The 20,247-nt window shown below is 42.5% G+C and overlaps 2 protein-coding genes across 2 annotated transcripts; both read right to left on the bottom strand.

Moving 5' to 3' along the window:
* Positions 1 to 241: 241 nt before the first annotated feature.
* On the bottom strand, positions 242 to 1,526 carry cdca9 (cell division cycle associated 9). Its single transcript, XM_010773393.1, has 5 exons — positions 1,344 to 1,526; positions 1,113 to 1,244; positions 581 to 621; positions 451 to 502; positions 242 to 351 (listed from the first exon to the last, which is right to left on the bottom strand). Exons 1-5 carry the CDS (start codon positions 1,453 to 1,455, stop codon positions 242 to 244), a joined length of 447 nt encoding a protein of 148 aa, XP_010771695.1. The 5' UTR covers positions 1,456 to 1,526.
* A 688-nt stretch (positions 1,527 to 2,214) lies between these two features.
* On the bottom strand, positions 2,215 to 20,128 carry dennd4c (DENN/MADD domain containing 4C; the record flags this gene model as incomplete). Its single annotated transcript, XM_010773392.1, has 31 exons — positions 2,215 to 3,981; positions 4,537 to 4,601; positions 4,714 to 4,870; positions 5,108 to 5,225; positions 5,645 to 5,893; positions 5,977 to 6,175; positions 6,656 to 6,814; positions 6,932 to 7,107; positions 7,197 to 7,291; positions 7,378 to 7,570; positions 7,956 to 9,040; positions 9,820 to 9,951; positions 10,071 to 10,190; positions 10,293 to 10,436; positions 10,522 to 10,663; positions 10,776 to 10,904; positions 11,219 to 11,425; positions 11,830 to 11,962; positions 12,043 to 12,173; positions 12,437 to 12,475; positions 12,659 to 12,804; positions 13,757 to 13,981; positions 14,676 to 14,776; positions 14,890 to 15,065; positions 15,830 to 15,974; positions 16,838 to 16,896; positions 16,988 to 17,054; positions 17,145 to 17,386; positions 17,778 to 17,947; positions 19,691 to 19,760; positions 19,847 to 20,128. Coding segments are annotated over 31 exons (5,493 nt in total), but the record flags the coding sequence as incomplete, so codon positions are not given.
* Positions 20,129 to 20,247: the final 119 nt, after the last annotated feature.

Raw genomic sequence — 20,247 nt, 5'->3', positions numbered from 1 at the left:
TGCAGGTAACGGGGAGACGCGCTCTGGCGGCGGTCTCGTTCAGGATCCGAAAATACAATTTAAATATTTTTGCACACTTATTCCACTTATTCCTAGTGTGCCACTGGTTACGGTGCCGCGTGCCAATGCTGGCACGCGTGCCAGGGGTTGCCGACCCCTGGTTTAGACTAATCTTGTGGATACCAAAACTTGTCTCGAAAGAATATTTAAAAGCAAACCAATATTTGATATGAAACTGAGGTTAAAAACGGTTAGCCCCCTCTTTTTGGCAAATATTAGTTGATAAACTGCTTACCTTGGAAGTCTTGGCTGAGGGCTTCAGGACTGGTGAGCCAGAGTCAGTTGATTGTACTTCAAAAACAGAAGATGCTTTAAGTTTAATTTCAAACAACTGCATTTCATTTAATTTCATAATCAAAATAAACATTTTTCATAGGAAAACCATTGTACCTATTTTACTGTGGGTCCTCCTGAGGGTTTGGTGAATCTCTAGGGACTCATTCTGCAACATCAGTTAATGATTACTTCTGTTATATTAAAAACAAAACTCAAGATGGCAGCAGGTGAGACTTAGACTCACCTTCATGGCAATTGACACGTCACTGGCTGAGAAGTCCTCCTCTAAAAGAATACAGGGGGATGGAAATCAGTAGTGAAAGAAGTATTAATTAGGTAAAAGTAGATATACTACAGTGTAAAAATACTGCGTTACGAGTAAAAGTCCTGCATACAAGTAGAAGTACAAATGTATTCGCATCAATATTGGCTTCTAAAATGTAGGATAAAAGTAGCATGAAATGGATATACTCAAATAAAGTACCCCAAAATCTAACTTAAATTCAATACATTATTACACCACTGATGGAAATACATAATATATTATGGTCTAACATCATAGGAAGTCAATTTATCCCAAAAGAACCCGGACAAATTTCTACTTTTGGGGAGATTTTGGGGAACATCATTTAGGTTAAATAGACAAAGAACACATTACTGACATTGTCAACACAAAAAAAACTCCTAAAATGTAACTAGTTCTGTCACATGTTAGCCTGGCACACGTTATGGGAACACAAAATGACCGTGGGTTCTTAAGAATGCTGAAGACTCACCGCTAAATAATTCCCCAATCCGTGTTTTTTGCAAAGCAAGAGGAACCTTCATCAGCTCCACTTTGAAGACTTTATCCACTGTGGCCAACATGTTCTCCAGTTTGGCTTCTAACTCGTTCATACGCTCTTGTGCTGAAAGGAAGATTAAAAAAAGGTTTGCCATTTCTAGCAGCAGAGCAGGGACAACTGGAGGAGGTAAAGCTGACATTTGAGCAGCAGTCTCAGCCAAACCTTCTTTCTCAAACTGCTGGATAAACAGAGCCAGTCTCCGGTGTCTCATCTCCCGGCTCTGCCGCACTTGAGCTGGGTCGGATCCTCGGTTCTTTACCCGCCTCGAAGGCATCTTGTGGTCTGGTCCTCACAGAGTTCAGCCTGCGAATGCAAACGCTCTACACACCTGTTACCGCACAACAGTTAATTAAGATGTTCATCCGCTCACCGGAAACTAATCAGGTGAGATCTACGTTGCGTGGCGGAAGCATACGTTTAGCCTTTATTTTGTTTATCGATTATGGAATCGGTGATATTTGTTTTTGTTCTGATATTTCAATCCAGTACAAGTGATGGTACAACAAAAATACCTAAACTGAAAAGCCTTGAAACATTCATGTTTAGAAATTAAATATTATTAAAAATGTAAATAATTAAACACACACACACACATATCAAAACCTCCTTGAACCAAAAGCACTAATGATGCAGAATGGCCCATTTCAGATTAATATATATTATAGGATAACAATTATTAATGTGATCATCACTTTTGCAGAGCAAATTTGACCAAATAATTTTAATTTGCAGTGATTTTATTATTAATCCTTGCCAAATCGCAGATGAGAGACATGAGACAAGTGATGGAGGACAAGATAAAGAAAGATGTCCATGGAGGAAATGGAGAAAAGAAATAAAGAATATGAGGATTTACTTGGGATGGAATTTGAAGCGGAACATAACAGGACAAAGGGAAATTAGGCAACACAGCATGGAAATACTTTATTTATTTTACTTATTAGAAATAGCACAATAAATGAAAAATAACATCCCAGCTTCTAATGCCGACAAACATAAATCCTCATCAGCATGGAGACACAAAATGGACACATTTCATTTTTCAATCAGTTCACAAACTCATTTATTGCAGCGCACTTAAGGGTAGACATTAAATTCCTTTCCACAGGACGGTAAGAGATCATTTAATCTATCATTAGAGAACAGTCTCTTCTGTACATCCTCTGCCATTAGGAGGCCACATTTACAAAGTCCGTACAGGGAGGGATCCCTTAAACAGATTAAAAAGGGGAAAGGGGGATTGTTAGTCATACAAATCTGAAGTTACACCATCTACAATCCAAATGTCAATGATACAAAAATAAATAATTGAGAATTTCATTTGTTTTGGAGGAAAAACTACTGTCAATTGTGAATATTTGAGGTGATGTCATCTCATCCTCACCCTGGGTCTAAACAAGGTTTTAATCTATGCAGTGCATATATTAATCACTTCTGTACAAGTCGCTCTCCCTAGTCTACAATAGGACCATCTCCATTTCCAACAGTTCCGGGCACTTAGTGGAATGTCATGTTTTGAAATTATTTCTCTCTTAACACAGTGTCAGCATTCCTAAAGAAGCCCTTTGCAGTATTATAAAGCTCTGAGCTACTGTGTGTAAACCATAAAAGCATATTTAACACAATAGCCAATTAAAACATTTATTTAACATTGGTTGGTTCTATGCTAGGGTTAGGAATAGCCCCGACACAGCTCGAATTTAACATGACAATAAGGCATGTTAGCTGAAGAAGTAAAGTATGTTACGGTTAAAAAAATTCAGATATTAAAAACTGAAAATGCTCCATCACTGAGGCTCCCAGAACAAGTATCTATTTTAAAGTGTGGCAATCCATAGTGTGGCATGCCTTTTCTGTCTCTGTTTAATTTCCTCCTATCGGCTGCTTTTAATCACACAAGTGTTGTTGCAGAGATCAATAATACTTCTTTAAGACCTGTTTAGATTGCAGGGCATCTGGAATGTTGCAGAATGTTAGTGATTGTCCTCAGTCCACCTCATTTACATGTGTGCTTCCAATGCATATTTACACGGACAGAGAGCTTGTGCATTTGCAATGAAACAAACTTTAACATTCATTAAGACTCAGGACACAATAAGTCAAGGCATCAAGACTTGTTTCCTCTCAAAAAAAATAGGCAACCCTGGTTTTAGATTTCCCCCCTGCAAGTAAATAATATGTACAAAAAGACGGGTGGACCTGGGTTTGCTTTCTTTTTTGTGGGTAGAAAGTGCACAGTCATGGTATGTACACAGTCTCAAACGTCAGAACTCATCTGGGGACAGATTCAAGCAAAGTGGGCAAAAAGCGGGACAGCGTGATTATACACACACACACAAACAGACACATGTCTACACCACACAGGCAGTCAATACATTCTGTACAGTGATTCATTATTCTATACACCATCTGTAAAGAAACACAACTAGTCCCAGAAGATTCACTGCAGGTGTCCGAGCCTTTTTACAGAAACAGTCCCACCTGTAAGCAGCCGCTTGGAAAGTCTATGAAAAGCTCCAGAGAGGTTGTAAAAAAAGAAAGAAATGGCATCTTTCAAGACAAGGAGAAGAAGAAGAAGAAGAAAAGGTACCGTGTTTTATGCGATTGGAGGGGTTTAAATACAAAATCATTTTCCTCCCTGCTGCAGTCAGGTTTTTTTGTGATCAGATAACGGGGGCTCCGAAGCATTTGAGGCACCACTGGACGTTGGGGCTGGGCGGTTGGTCGATTATGTGCAGAGACTTGAGCTGCTCCTCGCTCAGTTCATCGTACGCCAGGCGGTACTCTCTGTCGAAGGCCTCTGCAGGGACATAGCAAAGAGAGAGAGGGAGGGAAGATTCACAAAGTAAGAAAAGAGAGCAAACTGTTTCTGGCTTAGTTAGAGTTAAAGTAAAACATCTACACTTTTTAATCCCTACGACCTTTTCATGTATTTATTTTACTCTAATTTGGCTGTGGTAATGCATACAGAATACAGGTTTATTGTTATTTTATTTAAGTTAAACATTGGCTCCTGTCATCTAAAATAAAGTCCGGACACTTAGACCCCATAACGCAATGACAAAAAGTTGTAATCGTCATTTAAAAAGGGGCATTTTCTTTCTTCAAAGTTCACAAATTGGATTTATTTTGATCCAATGCACAAAATAAATAAAAATGGTTTGCCCTCTAAGGACATCAGAGCAACTTTTATAAATGGATGCTGAAGTTTTAAGGACAGTGAGAAAGAAATATTAAACCAGCTACCCATTTAATTATTTAAAAAAGATTGTGCAAGAGACGTTCTCTGAGTTTCACAAATAAAAATGCTGATGGGACTCTTGCCAGCACGATGTATCTGGTTGATTTCACTCACCTACGTCGATGTTCTCCTTCCCCAAAGCCACCAGTGAGAGGAACATTATTTCTCTATAGATACTCCTGGGAGAATTACAAGGCACACAAATGAGAGATTCATCAAGATATCAAGAATATAAATGTCTGAATGCTTTGTAGAAAGTGTTTCGGAAAGAGACACAGACTAAAGTCTGACCTCTGCCGTTTGAATCCCTCTGGGCGCCGTTTGATCTCCCGGATCAGCAGGTTGATCGGCCCGTACACGTCGTTGGTCTGAATGCTACGAACAATTGTGTTTAGGAGGGTACGAATCTCCTGGTGGTCTGTGGGGGCCAGCGTCCCCTTCTTCTCCACTGCAAAAAAACACATCAGAAATAATTGTATTCTATCCGTTTTAGTAAGAACACTGAAGTTTTCCTACCAACTGACATCGTATCAAATAGTTGTCTCTGTCTCCCCCTAGTGGTAGATTTATTTTCTACAAATAAGAATAAAAAAGCCACCAGAAAACAACATCAAAAAGTCTGATACAGTGTTTAGGGATGTCAAGCACTACACTAATGTCTCATACAGGAGGGGGGTACACTCACACAGGGTCCTCCAGAGCTGGTAGAGGGGCTCCCCGTGGTCCTGGTGCAGGTTGATGTTGTCCCACAGGAGCTGGACGTAAACCTGTTTACTGTCCTGGGACAGTGATGTCAAGGGCAGCTGAAAACATAAAGAATTGAGTTATTATGTTACTGACAAATAGAGCAGTAAAAGACATCTCAACCGTCTTAAATGTCTTGTTTGGGAAAGATCACACCAACCTTTTAAAACGATCTTGAAATGTAATTTAATCCACTACTGAAATGTCAGTTAAGTTTTTCCACTAAATCCTGATTTAATTAATTTCTGTTTTAGCAAAACAAAAATTGGATGCAATAACACCTGAGGAGGTTTGACCTAAAAAATAGTGAAGTCCTCAAAGAAAGTTGAAGTACAAACGTTCTGTTACTTCTCTGCTGAGCTATCATGAGCAACTTTAGCCTAACTACTAGCTCCTGACAGAGATCCTGACTTGGATTAAATGAATACTTGTTATGGAATGGGAAGAAGAGCCCTAGCATAAGAGATAAGTGTCTCACCTGCACTCCTTTGTTGCAGTGTTCAGAGGTCAGGATGAGTCCAGGGAGGTGAGTGGGCAGGTCTAAACGACGGAAATACCAAACCAGGTTCCAGAAGATGATGGGGTGCTGGCTGAGGAACTTGTGGGTGTAGATCACCTGGTCTCCCTCGTTTTCAAGCAGCGTCTCCAGCTCTTTGCGCAGCACCAAGGGGCTCAGGTACGGGACGGACACGGGCTTGGGGTTCGGGCGTTTAGTCCCCATGCCATCCTGAGAAATACACACTGATAATTTACTAAATTGACAAATATTTAAGCACAGTGGGGTTATTTATTGACGTGAGCAGCACTGACCGACACCTCCTGCAGGCTGCAGGGCAGGCTGGTGGTGGAGACGCCGTGTCCGGGTCTCTGGGAGTAGTCCAGGCTCTGCAGAGGACCCCCAACACTGTTGCTGCGCGTCAGAGACGTCCCGCTGCATCTGCGCTGCTTTCCCGCCGCCTGGTGCTCCAGGAGACCTAAGGGGTCCGACTGCAGCGGCTCAGGAACCAGACTAAGAACACAGCAGAGAGGCATGGTTTGTATTTTAGTCTTGTACCTTTTCGTCAACAAAATTGCATGTTTTGCACGTGTTGATGACGTTGGTGTAGCCTTAGTAAATGAACCCTGATTTACATGAAGCTGTTTGTCTGTTTTCTTCCCCTCTGCTAATAGCCTCATCAACAAGGCCCGCCCCCCCCACTGACACTTTACCTCAGCCACATCATAGACTCTATGCATTACATTAATGCACACAATGTACACAATATTGGTTATTTTTATTACTGCACATATATGTTATTCCATTCTATTTATATGCTATATTTGACTATATTTCTTATTAATGCTATTATAGTTTTCTTAAAATAGTTCTCGATCTGTGTTTTTAATTTTTTTTTTACTTTTATGTATGCATCATGACATCAAGTCAAATTCCTCGTACGTGTCAACCTAGCTGGTAATAAACCTGTTTCTGATTCTGATTGGTTTGTACCTCTTAAGTGTTCCAGGCTGATTATCCGGAGTCTCCCGAGCTTCCTCTTCAGGGAAAGAGAGGAGGTCTGGAGCCTTTATATCGGCGGCGCTGCTGGCTGTGGGCTGGGCGCTGCCGCTGTGGATACTGTCTCCTGAAGCACTGGGATTCATGTAGAACCTGAGAGGAGAAATCACAGAACAGACCGTTAGACTTTGCTGTGCGTACCTATAAAATAAGGACAAAGGAAAAGTGAAGCTGCATCATCTACTTCATTCCAGGACAAATGATTCTTACCCTGTCATTGTGCGCAAGTCATGAAACTCCACATGCAGTAAGGGAAGGAAGGCCGTGCTGCAGAAGGGACAGTTGGTGTTCAGGTTGGAGTCATCGGCCGTCCAACCCGCCATGATCTCCTCGTCGTACACCAGCGCTTCACAGGAGCGACACTGTGAGCAACTGGACATCAGCACCTGGAGACCAGTCAGGAGTTATTGCTATGTACATGTTGGAAGTGGCAGCAGCAGCATGTGTGTGTGTGTGTGTGTGCAGTATGTCTGACCTCCAGTGCACAGTTCTGGTAGATGCTGGAGGAGGAAGCGTGAAGCGAGGAGACCTGCTCAGAGTCTGGACCCCGAGCTCGTCCTGGAGTTTGATCTGGATTTAAAGACAAAACGTATACATTCAAAGCCTCTTCTCTTTTCTGCTTATATTTAAGTATTTGCACTGCTGTGAGTGTTTACATGTCAGGTGTGTCCCGCGGCCCGTGTCGCTGCTGCCGCTGCTGCTGCCCAGGCTGGTGCAGCTCTGGTTGAGGCCGTTGGCCACCAGCCCCGGGATGGCCCCTCTCTCAGGACTGTCATCCACATCATGTGCAGCCAACATCTGTTCATCCAGGTGAGAGGGGAAGCCCCCGCCGCCCTGAGCCTGTTCATCCTGCGGGGGTAAAGTCAGATGTAATGGAATGCTCCAAATCATCAGCTCTTGATGATTGAAAGGTTCTGGTAAAATATTGATCCGCTAAAGAGGAAAACATCTAGGGAAAAGTCTCTAGAAAATAACATTTCCGTTTATGTCCCATATCTGCTTTGCATTATCTGCTTCAGAAAACTAAAATAAAAAAAACTGTAGGATTACCTTCTTGCAAATGGGAATCTGTTTTTACATTGTAAATTGATAAATAGTAGACAAAAAAGTGCAGTCTTTTGACAACCTGGTAATCCATAGTGTGGTGCTGCTTGTACAAATTGTTTTGAGATTTTCATATCCAAACAATGATTTGTGTACCAATGCTACTGAGATGAACTGTAAGGACCCTCACCTCGTCGTCTGAGTAGGAGTAAGCTGAAGCGACGACCCCCCACACTTTGCTGGCCACATTTGCCGCCTGTTTCATGCTGGACTTCAACACGTCGATTTTAGGTCCGGTGAGCAGGTTGTCCATCTTGATACCTGATATGGAGTTGATGACGGAGCCCAACGAGCCCCCCTGGGCGGACTTGACGAGTGCCGTCAGTGAGGCTGATCGGGGGCTACCCACCGCGCTGCCGGGGGTCTTCGTTTTCACTGCGAAAGTCTTGGAGCGGGTCACAGTGTTGGGGCTGCGTTTGGGGGTGTCTCCTGGGGAGCCGGTGGGAGTTTTGACGGGAGGCACGGGGAGGCTGGACCTGCGCTCCAGAGCCTGCTTGGGCTGGGGGGAGTCTGTGGAGTCCCCCTGCGCCTGCTGGAGCTCCATGCTGGAGGACTTGGGGCCCAGGGGGCTCCTCAGGCTCATGTACATCTCGATCTCCTCGGCCAGGTTGCGGGACACCACGGCGGGCACGGAGCGGGGGGACTCCTGGCTGGTGACGGAGGCCGACTCTTCCACCTCCGTCACAAGGAGGGAAAGCGGGTCGGCGCCCACCTGCACGTCGGCCCTGTCCAGGGTGGCCCCACGCAGCCCGGGGTCCTCCTCGTTTGTGTCTGTGTGCTTCCTCTCCCGTGTCTCCAGTTTTAACTCCGCCCCCTCCATCTCTTCATCATCTCCCTTCTCCTCTTCCTGCCCCTCTTCCTCTGGCAGCTTCATCACCACCTGATCTTCTTCAGGCTCTTCCTCCAAGTCTTTAAAAAGTGATTTGGACACAGAATTAGGGGGCGGACTGGGGCATGCAGACAGCGCCGCAGCCAGGATGCGAGCGTCGGCGCCCATCTGACTAGCCATGTGGTCCACGCCTTGCTCCAGCAGCATGCCAGCGCGCGTTTCAACGCTGAAGCTGCAGCTGCGTTCGCCGAAGGATTTCTGCCGCTGCTGCTGCTGCTGCTGCTGCTGAGGCTGGTTAGCTGCGTCTCCTGCAGGCAGCGAGGCCTCGTCGTCAGGGAGAGACACATTATCGTTCTTGCTGCGTCTCCTGAACAGCTTCCCTGTGCCTGCAGAATGTGTCCAGAGTTAAAACAACAATTCAACTTAGCCTAATTTAAATGGAAACATATCATTTTAAAGGTTTCCTATCATGCTATTTCTAGGCATATATTACGGGTCTCAGATATAACAAACATCAAACAATAACAAAATATAAAAAACATGTCTATGATGTGTTTTGCTCAAATACCAAACAGATCACCCATTCTAGCCATGACTCATACCCCTCTATTTCAGCCCTGTTAGAGAAGTGCTGATTCTGGGTCCTTAGCTTTAAAAAGAAAATTGGGGTGGGAGCTAATGCCTGCTCAGAATTCTACAAAGAGATTCTCAGCTAAATGCTCCCGTGATTAAACGCCATATCATGTTCCAAACCACATCAAGGATTATCTCTGAAACAGTATGGAGATCAAATGCTTTTTCTCTTTTTACCACAAGGTGAGTACCTTTTTATATCCTGCTTTTTTACACGCATGCTCTCTCCAGTACAGCTTAGCTCTGAGTGTTAGTGTTGCTTGCTAATGTAAAAAAAGACCATATTACTTCAAAACGTTGCGCATTGTTTCTGATAGGGCTGTGGGTCCACATTTCAGATATTAAGTCATATCGGCAGCAAATCTGGACCAGCTCCGTTGTACCCCCGTTTTTAGAGATTTAGGTACGGAGGAAAAGAGAGAGGGTTTTGTTTTCTGACCCTTACACGCCGGGGACACATATTTATGTATAAAAGACATCAGAAAGTGCATTTTGCATGATAGGAGAGCTTTAAGTGAAATCAAGGACTCACCTGCTTCCCTGCCACTGTCAAAGCTCCCTGTGGAAAGCTTCACAATACTGGGGACAGGCGAGGGCACATCCACAGGACTGGGGGGCTCCGCTACTGCGATTGCACTGTCCACTTTGCCGGCAATGTCACCTCCTGGTTATAAAAAGCACATTGTTGACAGACCGACATCACTGTACAAGGAGGAAATGGGGCGTCTGGTCGCATTAACAACCTTAAAATGCAGAACTAGAACTGGAAGTAGCTTTTCCTACCATTGGGCTGTGCTTTGGACTTGTTTCTCTGTTCAGTGGAAAGGAGGGCTGTTTGTAAAGGCTCGGCCAGCTCCTGGTGCATATCATCCTTGGAGCCGTAGCCTTGATCAGACTGCCTTCCTGCGGATCACAAAATAACACAAACCATGCTGTAACGCCTGTCTTTCAATCACAATTCCTGCCCCAAATGGTTTTAATCTCTTAACTTTATGGGATCAGTACCTGTACTACAGTGTTTGTCTGTTGTGTCTTCCGTGCCGTGGGCTAAGCGGTTGTGCTCTTCACTGTTGACCTCACTCGAGCTGTCGGCACTTCCATGACTCAAACGGTCCGCGTCAGTGACCGCTGACACACCTAGAGATGTAGCTGAAATACACAGAAAGAAAAAGTGGGTGAGAAACAAGAAAACAAGAGGAGACATTAAGAATCACACTGATTATTTGATCTCCACCTGTAGCACTGGGTCCCTTATTGGCAGATTTTGGGTCGAGAGCTTTCTTGAACTGGGCCACTCCACGAACAACATTACGAAGCTTGGTCCACATGAAGAGACCGCTTCGGTTTCTGCTCGGCCACGGGCTCTCTAAGACGGCCTGCAGAAGGAGGAGACAGAAGATGAGGATATGGAAGACAAGTGTTGTTATGGCTGAAGTTCAGTGCTCTGAGCCACACAGTGATTTAACAATGTAAAAGTCAAAGTGTGACCTTGTTGTAGTATCCATAAGTGATGGCGTTCGGATGTACTCCAGCTTTCTTCATCTCCACCAGGACTCGCACAGCCATGACGGGAAGACCCCAAATACCGCAGAGCTGCATCATCACTCTGTAACACACCTGGAGACGGAGAGATACAGACATTTTCACTCAACCCCACGCAGCATCAGGGCCTGTTTTTGCACACGGCATATTCTAGTAAGGTGGCCTTGTTTTTAAAAAAAAGCCCTGGTCCTCAGCACAATCATGGCTGGAAGAAGAATTACATCAAAAATGTATTTTGTGTAGTACAATATAGTTTAACCATAAATTAATCTTAGATTTGGTTATCGAATCAACAATGATTACATTTATCCCAAATGATTACTTCAAAGAAGACAATTGAACATTTTAAAGGAATTTGAAATCTATTTGAATACATCTTTTGACTGTACCTCATCCAGCACCTCCACCTCGGTGGTCCTCATCTTCAGGAGGACGTTGTAGGCCTGCTGCATGGCGCGGCTCTTGGACTTGGACAGTCTGACGGCAGCGGGCAGGCAGATGAACCACAGGCTGTAGCAGTGACTGAAGAGACAGCGCGCCCACCGCGGGGGGTTGGAGTAGAAGTGCTTCGCCATCTTGTACGCCAGCTTGATCTCCTGTTGGACCAAGGCATAAGAAAAGAAAATAAGAATAGGTTTAAGAATTTAAGATGTTTTTGCCGAAAGGAAAGAAAAAAAAAATAATCATAAAATACAAAAAAAAAGTTATTAAAAAGGGGGTTCATGTTGCTTAAGAATAATTATTATTGTGAATATTTTAGCAGCATGCAGACTGTGTGGGTGATTGAGTCTAACTGTTCCTCTCCTTTCACGCAACTATACCGTTTTTAAATACCATTTTATAGTGTGAATTTGCTTTTTATCATTTCTAAAGCACTTTTGATTGCCTTGTGCTGAAAGGTGCTATATAAATAAACTTGCCTATTAATCAATATGTCTTTCAACAATGATGCATAAAATTATCAGCGCTTCCATTGTCTTGAAAACACACGTGCACACACCTGCTTGGTCCTCTTAGCCAGCAGGGCGGGGCTGCTGGACAGACTGGCCCCCGCCGCACTGCTGCTGATGGAGGGCCGTATCTCCATAGGACAGTCGAACAGCTCCATCTGCAGCCTGGGGAAACTTTTATATCTGCAGGGAGAGAAATAGGGTTGTTACAGGGTCCTGTGCTTCAGAGTCAGAGTTTTATCTATACTTTAGTCAAGGCTCACGTGTATCTGGGGGAGGGTTCAGTTCCATCGTGAGCTGGAGGCTCCGCCGGCATTACAAAGACAGTGTGTTCACTCTTCTGAGACTCGTCCAGCTCCAGCAGTCTGGTGTCCTCAGATGACTCTCCTTCGACCTGCAGGGAGCATCCAGAGCTTCAATACAGACTGACTACTGTGACTTTACATAAACACACTCTGTAGGTCATTTCCTGTCTGAGGGCAAGAAAACAACAAGCACACTACAATCTGCTATGCTTATTTGATTGTGGTTAGGAGTTAAGGATAGAAGAAAAGCAGGAAATGTTTAGGAGGAAAAGGCTAATCTACTTACCTTTTCATTTGAGTCACAAACATTAAAAAGAGAGGAAATGTGATCATAGTGTAAGCCCAGTATTACCTTAGCGCCCTTGTCGGTGATTTTATCAGAGGGGAAAAGCTGCAAGAAGAGGAAAGAGAGCAAAGGAACCAGAATGAATCAGAGGAAATGTTTGCTTCTCCCAGTTTGGACGAATGTTATTTTGCCAATAAAACATAAAACAAAAGGCCCGTTCACAGAAGGAAGCAGAGGAAAAACAAAACACCGTGACACCAGTGTGACGCCGGGTTAATCGCTAATCACCTTCTCCACGCAGTCGTCAAAAAAGGCGAGGCCGGTGTCCTTGTCGCTGACGAAGGTGCACTCCTCGATGAAGCGGATGAAGATCTGCGTCTTGGTGAGCTGGGAGTAGAACTTATGGTGGGCCCGGTCTCTACTTTTGAGAAATCCTGCAGGAAGGCAAGGGCAGATTGTTGTGACACTTCTTAAAATTCCATATATCAACTTTCACATCATCAGTCATTCTTACGAAGATGTATTTTCACCATTATAGTTAAAAAAAAAAGAGCCTGGAGAGGGGGTAATCCATAGAAAAAGTTAAAATATTCAGAGATGAAGCCGTAAATGTACCCCCCCCCTCACTGTTGTATGCCTCCAAAAATCCATCAAGCTACAGTTTACATTCATTTCTGTCCAAAATGTCATCATCTTATTCGTAGACATTTGCGTGGAATTGTCATAATAATCATATTCATTTTAGAGTTATGTTCAAAAGTGACCTTTGACAACCAAAATCTAAATCAATTCATCCTTAAGTCCAAGTGGACATTTGAGCCAAATTTCTAAAGTCACTCATCGCAAAAAAAATGTCACTCCTGTGAATTTATGACTTAAATCTTATATGTTTTTTTCTTGGAATTTGAAACCCTCTCCTAGATTTATAATTGAGATGTTTAACCTAATGTACTTAATACGCAGTTGTAAATTCTTGTACTCACTCCAGGTAGAAATAAATCAGGTTATAATGTATTTTCATCCATCTTCTATAATGTAAGTGGTAAAATATGCTGTGTCGTAAGCCCTTTTCCATCCTCTACCTGCATCTAAAATTGAACTCTAACTGTGGAGGGGGGAGGGGGGGAGCAGCCATTAGGGAAGTCTTATGACAGCCAAGGAGAGAGGTGATTGATTTGTAGAAACACTTCAGTTGAGTGATAATTGAGATGCTCCTTTGAATAGAGATGCCGATAACATTAAACAGAAGGTGATGTCATCCTTTTTTTAAAGCTGTAAATTATGCACAGCTTACAAAACGAAGAACATCCAGGTATCAGAGTTTTAGACTGGACTTAAACATACTTTAAAATCAAACTTAATTTCCGCTATGGATGACTGGGTTACCTTGCAGGTCGTAGAGGGAGTCTGCAGCCGTGGCTTTTACAGAAGGCGCCTGTGTGATGGGTTTGAGGTAGGAGCGGTAGCCCTTCAAGATGGACGCCATGAAGCGCAGGAAGTTCTCCTGGATCTCCATCTCCAGCGCCGTCTTCTTCTTGTGCCAGGTGAAGTCCGCCTCGATGGGAGTCATGTCCACCGCCGAGTTATCCTGTGGTGTCTGACCCACTGTCACTAAAACACACAACAAAGAAGAGGCTATGTTATGTTTGAAGTGTGTGTACCTGCATACAGACTGCAGATGGAAAGTAGATACAGGAAATATGGCATAAATCATCTCTTCTTCTTTTAAATATTAAATAATGTATTTTTATGCATGCTCCTTGGTTAAAAGAGACATCATAACAAGAGATATTATAACAATTGAAATACAATCTCATCGTGCATTTTTTTAAGAGGCGTGGCTTACAACATGTAGTAAAAGGTTATCAGACAAAAATACAACTGAATGCATTCTTAACTAAATGTTTAAAAGTAAGTACAAGAACTAGTTAAAAAAAATTGTCACCAATCAGCTGATAAAATAAATTCAAACTTAAATTTATTTAACTTTCACTAGCACTTTTTGTTGTTCTATTTTTGTACAACTTCTGTCTTTGCACACATTTAGTTATTTGAATTTTGAGTTGAGTTTATTCGATTCATCAAAGTAAATTATATTGAGTTTTTTCATCACCAGAAAATATATTATTATTTTCTTTTAAATCAGTTGATTGTTGCTCAAACGATACAACAAACAATAACTGACTTCTAAAAACGTACTTGCAACTCCCTTAACTTATCTTAACTGTGTTGAAACCTTTCCCATATTTGCAGTTTGTAAACATGTCATTATATTTTCCCATAAAGCAGGAGGTGTTGTTTGTACCTGTGGCCAGCTGGTGGTGCAAGTTGCTCAGGGAGTTAACCAGACTCTTGCAGGGTTTCTTTGGGAGGTTCTTCCAGTTGCTGTGTCTCTTTTCATCAGACCTGCAACACACGATAACGCCACAAACGCAGTTAGCTGGAGAGCTGCGCAAAGTACATTTAAATACTCGAAATAGTCCAACATTGTGAGAGCTGTAAATACTATCAGAGCATACAGGTAGATGGTGTTGGTGTCCAGATCTACACAGACGACATCTGGAGGGGGGTCGTAAAGGTCGAAGTAGCGGGAGTCCACGCCCACTATGAATGGACACGGAGCGTTGAGGACTCCGGCGAGAGAGAGCGGGCACAGAGGGATGTAGGGACACTGCCACTGGAAGGGGAAGATCATCTGAGGAGAGAGGGAAGCAGAATTAATTCAACAAAACAAGTGACTTCACACAAACCTCTTTGAATAAACAGCACATGGCAAATCAATCTTATAAAAAGGAAAGTGAAGGTTGTGACAGTTTGATTTTTCTGATTGTTAATTATTTTTATTTATTCAGGGGTGCCAGCCAGGTCTCTCTCCTGGCATTCAAGATTGGTCAGTTATGTTTCGTTTCAGTAGTATTTTCCTTTTTTAAATCAACCATCACAAAGGTATGCACAAACATCAAAATGTACACCCTACACATTGAATGACCATTGTTAACTTCACAAGAAAAACACCAACACAATATGTGTTATTTAGCTAACTTGTTGTCATTCATTCATGGATAATTACAACTCAACCTGCTTTTATACAGATAAACTTTTACTGTTAACAATAAAGTCATTATTTCTTTATGTAGAGAGACCATTGTGTGCAGAAATGTAAAAATGACAATGTAATGAAGGCAACTACGCCTCGTATAAATGTAATAACATAGCATTGAATATCAAACCTGGGGGGAAAGGGCTGAATTTGATCCACATTATTGCCAGAAAGGGCTTTATGCTGTGGGTTATTATTACAGGATATTGTTTTACACGTGTCCTCTTTTGAGTTAAAAAATAAGATAGGATTCCAGACGTCACTGACCATGACTCGAGTAATATTCGCCATGGCTCTCGCTGAGGGAATCATGATTTTTGATGATATTCGTGCAGAAATGGTACATGGTGAATACTCACAGCCACCACAGCCTCGGCCACCCCGGTGAGCACGGCGGGCCGCAGCGAGTGCAGCAGGATCTTACTCTCCAGCAGGATGAAGTGCAGCAGCGTGGCACAGTTCTCCGGGCCCAGATTCATCAGCAGAGTGCCGTAATCTGCCCCACTGAGAGGGGGAGGGGGGGGGAGCACAGGAGGAGAGTGAGGGGATGGGTTTGAGCAGGAAAACAACAACAGAAAGGGATGCTCCAGAATCAATTTCAAAAATTCTTATTGGTTTTTAAAGCTCTTAATGGTCTTAGGCCTAGTTTTTTTTATCAGAATTGCTTTTAACCTATAAGCCCTCTAGAACCCTCAGGTCTTCTGGCGCTGGACTTTAAATCATACACAAGGTGAAAACAAAGAGCCACAGAGAGGCGTCTTTTTATTATTGTTACGGGCCACAATTGTGGAACAGCCCCCCAGAAGACCTGAGGATGGCAAAGAGTGTTCATTCTTTTAGAGCAAATTCAAGACCCACCTTTTTAATCTGGATTTTAATTGAATTGTCTTTTATTCAAAATGTGAGTCTTATTTTAGTCCTGTTTTTTTCAGTCCTGCGTTTGTATTAAGTGTTTGTTTCTTTTTAAATCACAGAGTTATGGCTCACTCTGGTTATTACCTAGGAAGGGGGGGATATTATTGTTTTTATTTTAGTAATTGTCTATGGTTTGGTTCGGGAAGCACTTTGAGTTACCTTTGTGTATGAAAAGTGCTATTTGATAAACGTTTTTAACTGAGTTTATAACTGGAGACAGAGACTGGAAACATCTACAACACTACACTGCTGCTTTTTTTTTAGCCTGCTCAGCTGTTTTTCTTTCAGACAAAGCAAACATAAACTGCCCCATTCAGATTGAAATGAAAACAAACCTTTCAAAGTAAAACATCTAAAATGAAACCTACAGTAGGTTTAAGAAGAATTTTAACAAAGTAACTGAACATATGTGTTTGTTGTGAAACGATTAAGCATTGCAAAACCTGTAGTACCTGAGAGGTAGGGGTGTACACACAGGCTGGGACAGGATCAAGGTGTCATGTGCCGACAGCTGAAAGGAAACAAAGTATGATAAGGAACTTTAGAAACATAATTATACAAGTCAAAGAATGGTTATAATTGACAATAATAACAAATGTCACCTGGACTAATATTCTGGGCCTTTGAGGGGAAGGAAACGACACGTTGTGCATAAAATGGGAGATGTGCCTGTTGAGAGAAAAGCACAAAATGTGTTCAAATGTCTTAAAATATATGCAGCATTCAAAACAATGTAAATAGTTACGGGTATATTCCTACTTTTCGATGGGCAGAGGGTGCGGGCCGGAGACGGAGAGCTTGTAGAGGAACATCAGGAACTTGCGGAAGGACTCGAAGAAGGGCCAGCGGGAGAGCAGGCAAATGCATTTGTTGGTGTTTACGGGTCGGTTAGGGATCATCTTCTTCTCCACCGTGGTGAGCAAGCCCAGCTGGATCTTCTGCTTCTCGCTCAGCTGATCCACGGGATGAGGCTCGTAGAACTGGATGGCTGACCCATACACCTGGAGCCAGAGACGGACAAATGATTTGAGCCCTTCTGTAACTTTTTGGTTTAACCTTAATGGAAGTACCATTTTAGTGAGCTAACACCAGTGAAGACCAATACCGTGACATTATTATTAAGTTTATTAAGTACATTTTCATTCTCTCTCACAAACAAGGAGGAACTGCTATTTGCTGATAAATTCTGTTAAATGAACTCAAACTAAAAAGAAACGTCATTTCTAAGTGGTTTTTTCCAAATAGTTTAGTGAGACTACTACAGTAGTTGACATTTACTTAATTGGTTGGTGGATTTTTATTTTAAATCAGTGCAGTGTAGACAGCGACAGTGATCCATTGACTGTTTGTTAAAGTAAGGACATGTTGCGTCTCATTTTTGACTCAACTCACCTTTTCCCCGGAAGAGATGGTTAAGACAAATGTGGAGAAGACGGGGAGAGGATCTCGTGTGTTTGGCGCCCAGCACTCGATTGTTGCACCCATGGGCAAACAGAACAGAGGGACAGATTCTGACAGAGGGAACGACTCATAGTCCTCTTCTGGGTAACGAAAAATGAGACCTGGAGCACAAAGGAAGATAGAAATGATGACTTAAATAAGTAATGTTGTATTGTACAATTCTGGCTTTACTTCACTGCGAGGATTAAGCAGAATAAACGAAGAAGAGAAGCAGTGTTTTTTCTGTAGTTCTGATAAACAGTACTTAGTATAATCTGGTTTTATTTACAGGAAATAATCGTTCTGCTCCTCTGTGTAACTTGTTGTTCGGTGAGATGTCAATCTTACAAAACAGACGCATTCTTATGATAACATGAGCATACACAAGCGCGCCTGCAGACACACACACGAAGGGCGTGGCAGGAAGAGCCGTTGTCTGAGATGAATAAACAGCCTTCTCACAGGAAAAAGGTCGGGCAAAAAGATAAAGCCTGCATGTTTGTGTGTGTGCACAGTCATAAAACACTGATTATGAAGGTGAATTAATCCAAAAGGCCAAGCGGTTGGGAAGAATTCAGCCAGACAAAATGTCAGACAGCAGTTTAGAAATGCCAGCTGTAATAAACAATGACGAACGCAAGATCGGAGATATACACTGAAGGTGCCACTCGCTTGAAATTTGAGACAAGAGGTAACTGACACACAAAGCTGCACCATTGTAAACTACACTGCTGTTTCCATATCATATCAATGACTAGTTATTGCAACATGTTTTAATATCAAGGTCTGATGAATGTGTTACAAAAATACTCTCTCAAACTCTGACTAAGAGTCAAATGATGTTGACTTACTATCTCATAATTCTAAATTAAGAAATTTGAGTCTGAGTCTGAAATGTAACTACTTTACTTGTGGCCATCTCTTAGCTTGTAAGTAAGTAAGTAAGTAAAAGTTTATTTCTAAAGCACCCCTCCCAGCACGAATGCACAGAGTGCTGTACAAAATATAGCAGTCAAAACAATTAGGCCAATATGGCACTAAGGCATAATAATCTTGTGAATCTTTTTATTTTTAATTTGTTATGGACTCTTGGCTTCAGACACAGTATGTTTACCACATTGTTTGACCATATAGTTATGCTACAACCAACCAGTGTTAAATTCGTCAACGAAAACTATGACGAAAAATGTTCGTCAACAACCTTTATTAGATGACTAAGACGAGACGACGACGAGCTAAAAATAGATTCTTGACAACGAAAACTATGACGAAATGTATATTTAGTTTTCGTTGACGAGACGAGACGGGACTAAGGTGTTAATGGTGGACTATCGGACATTCAAAATGCAGGGTATTTTCCCCCAAGTGTCCATCTTGTCTGTCAAAATGCATCTTACGTTTCTAACTTGCAATATCATTATTTCCGCTCTCTTCACTCCAGAAGAGCGATCTCCCTGTGTCTCTCTGTGTGCGGGGGGCGGGGCCTAACATACATGCTGCAGCGGACACAGAGATCTGCCGGGGACGGAGCGTTCAGAGAGTATAGAGGCACATTTTGACTAAAAGTTGACTAAAATGTAATTTTTTTATCGACTAAAAGTTGACTAAAACGTTTTGAGTTTTCGTCGACTAAAACTAGACAAACTACGAAGGATAGGAATGACTAAAATGTGACTAAAACTAATAACCATTTTCGTCTAAAGACTAAGACTAAATCAAAACCAGCTGCCAAAATTAACACTGCAATCAACTGTGTCCTTTTATCTAAAATAACAGTGGATTTAGAATATCTTTGTATCTTAATTATTTCTCTTTGGAAATGATGTGAATTTCTTAAACAGTAAAGCATCAGTAGAAACACTCACCAGCTTTGTAACTGATGGAATTGGATGCAGACACTGACTTCTTGTAACACAGGAATACATTGGAGCCCCACTGAAATAATCAAAAGACAAGCATTAAAATGAGTTCTCCATATACTGATAAAAAGTGTTCACTCCGGAATAAAAATCTGACATTACCATGCCACAGTTGAGGTTCTTGTCCACTTTGCAGAAGGTGTGAGGCGGCGTCTCTCCTTTGCTCGTGACGATGACGCAGATGTCGGTCACTGCGAGGGAGTTCTGCGGCGTGACGGGCGGCGCTCGGCGCAGCGTGATGAAGATGCGCTGCGATGTTGCCGAGCTGTTGTTGACGTTGGCGCAGCGGCCGTATGGCGTGGCCTGGATCACCTCGCAGCCATGGATCAGACGCTCCTTACCCTCATACAGCACTCTGAGGAACACAAGCAGGAAGTAGGTATGTTAGTCTGGCACTTAAAGGTTTTTTAGGCATATATTATGGGTCTCAGATATATACAAATATATAAAAAACATGTCTATCATGTGTTTTGCTCAAAATACCAAATAGATCATGCATTTTA

The sequence above is a fragment of the Notothenia coriiceps genome, unplaced genomic scaffold, assembly GCF_000735185.1.
Source record: "Notothenia coriiceps isolate Sejong01 unplaced genomic scaffold, NC01 NC01_scaffold00012550, whole genome shotgun sequence".
NCBI lineage: Eukaryota > Metazoa > Chordata > Actinopteri > Perciformes > Nototheniidae > Notothenia > Notothenia coriiceps.
Note: the sequence above shows the minus strand (reverse complement) of the source record. Positions and strands in the feature narration are given on the sequence as shown.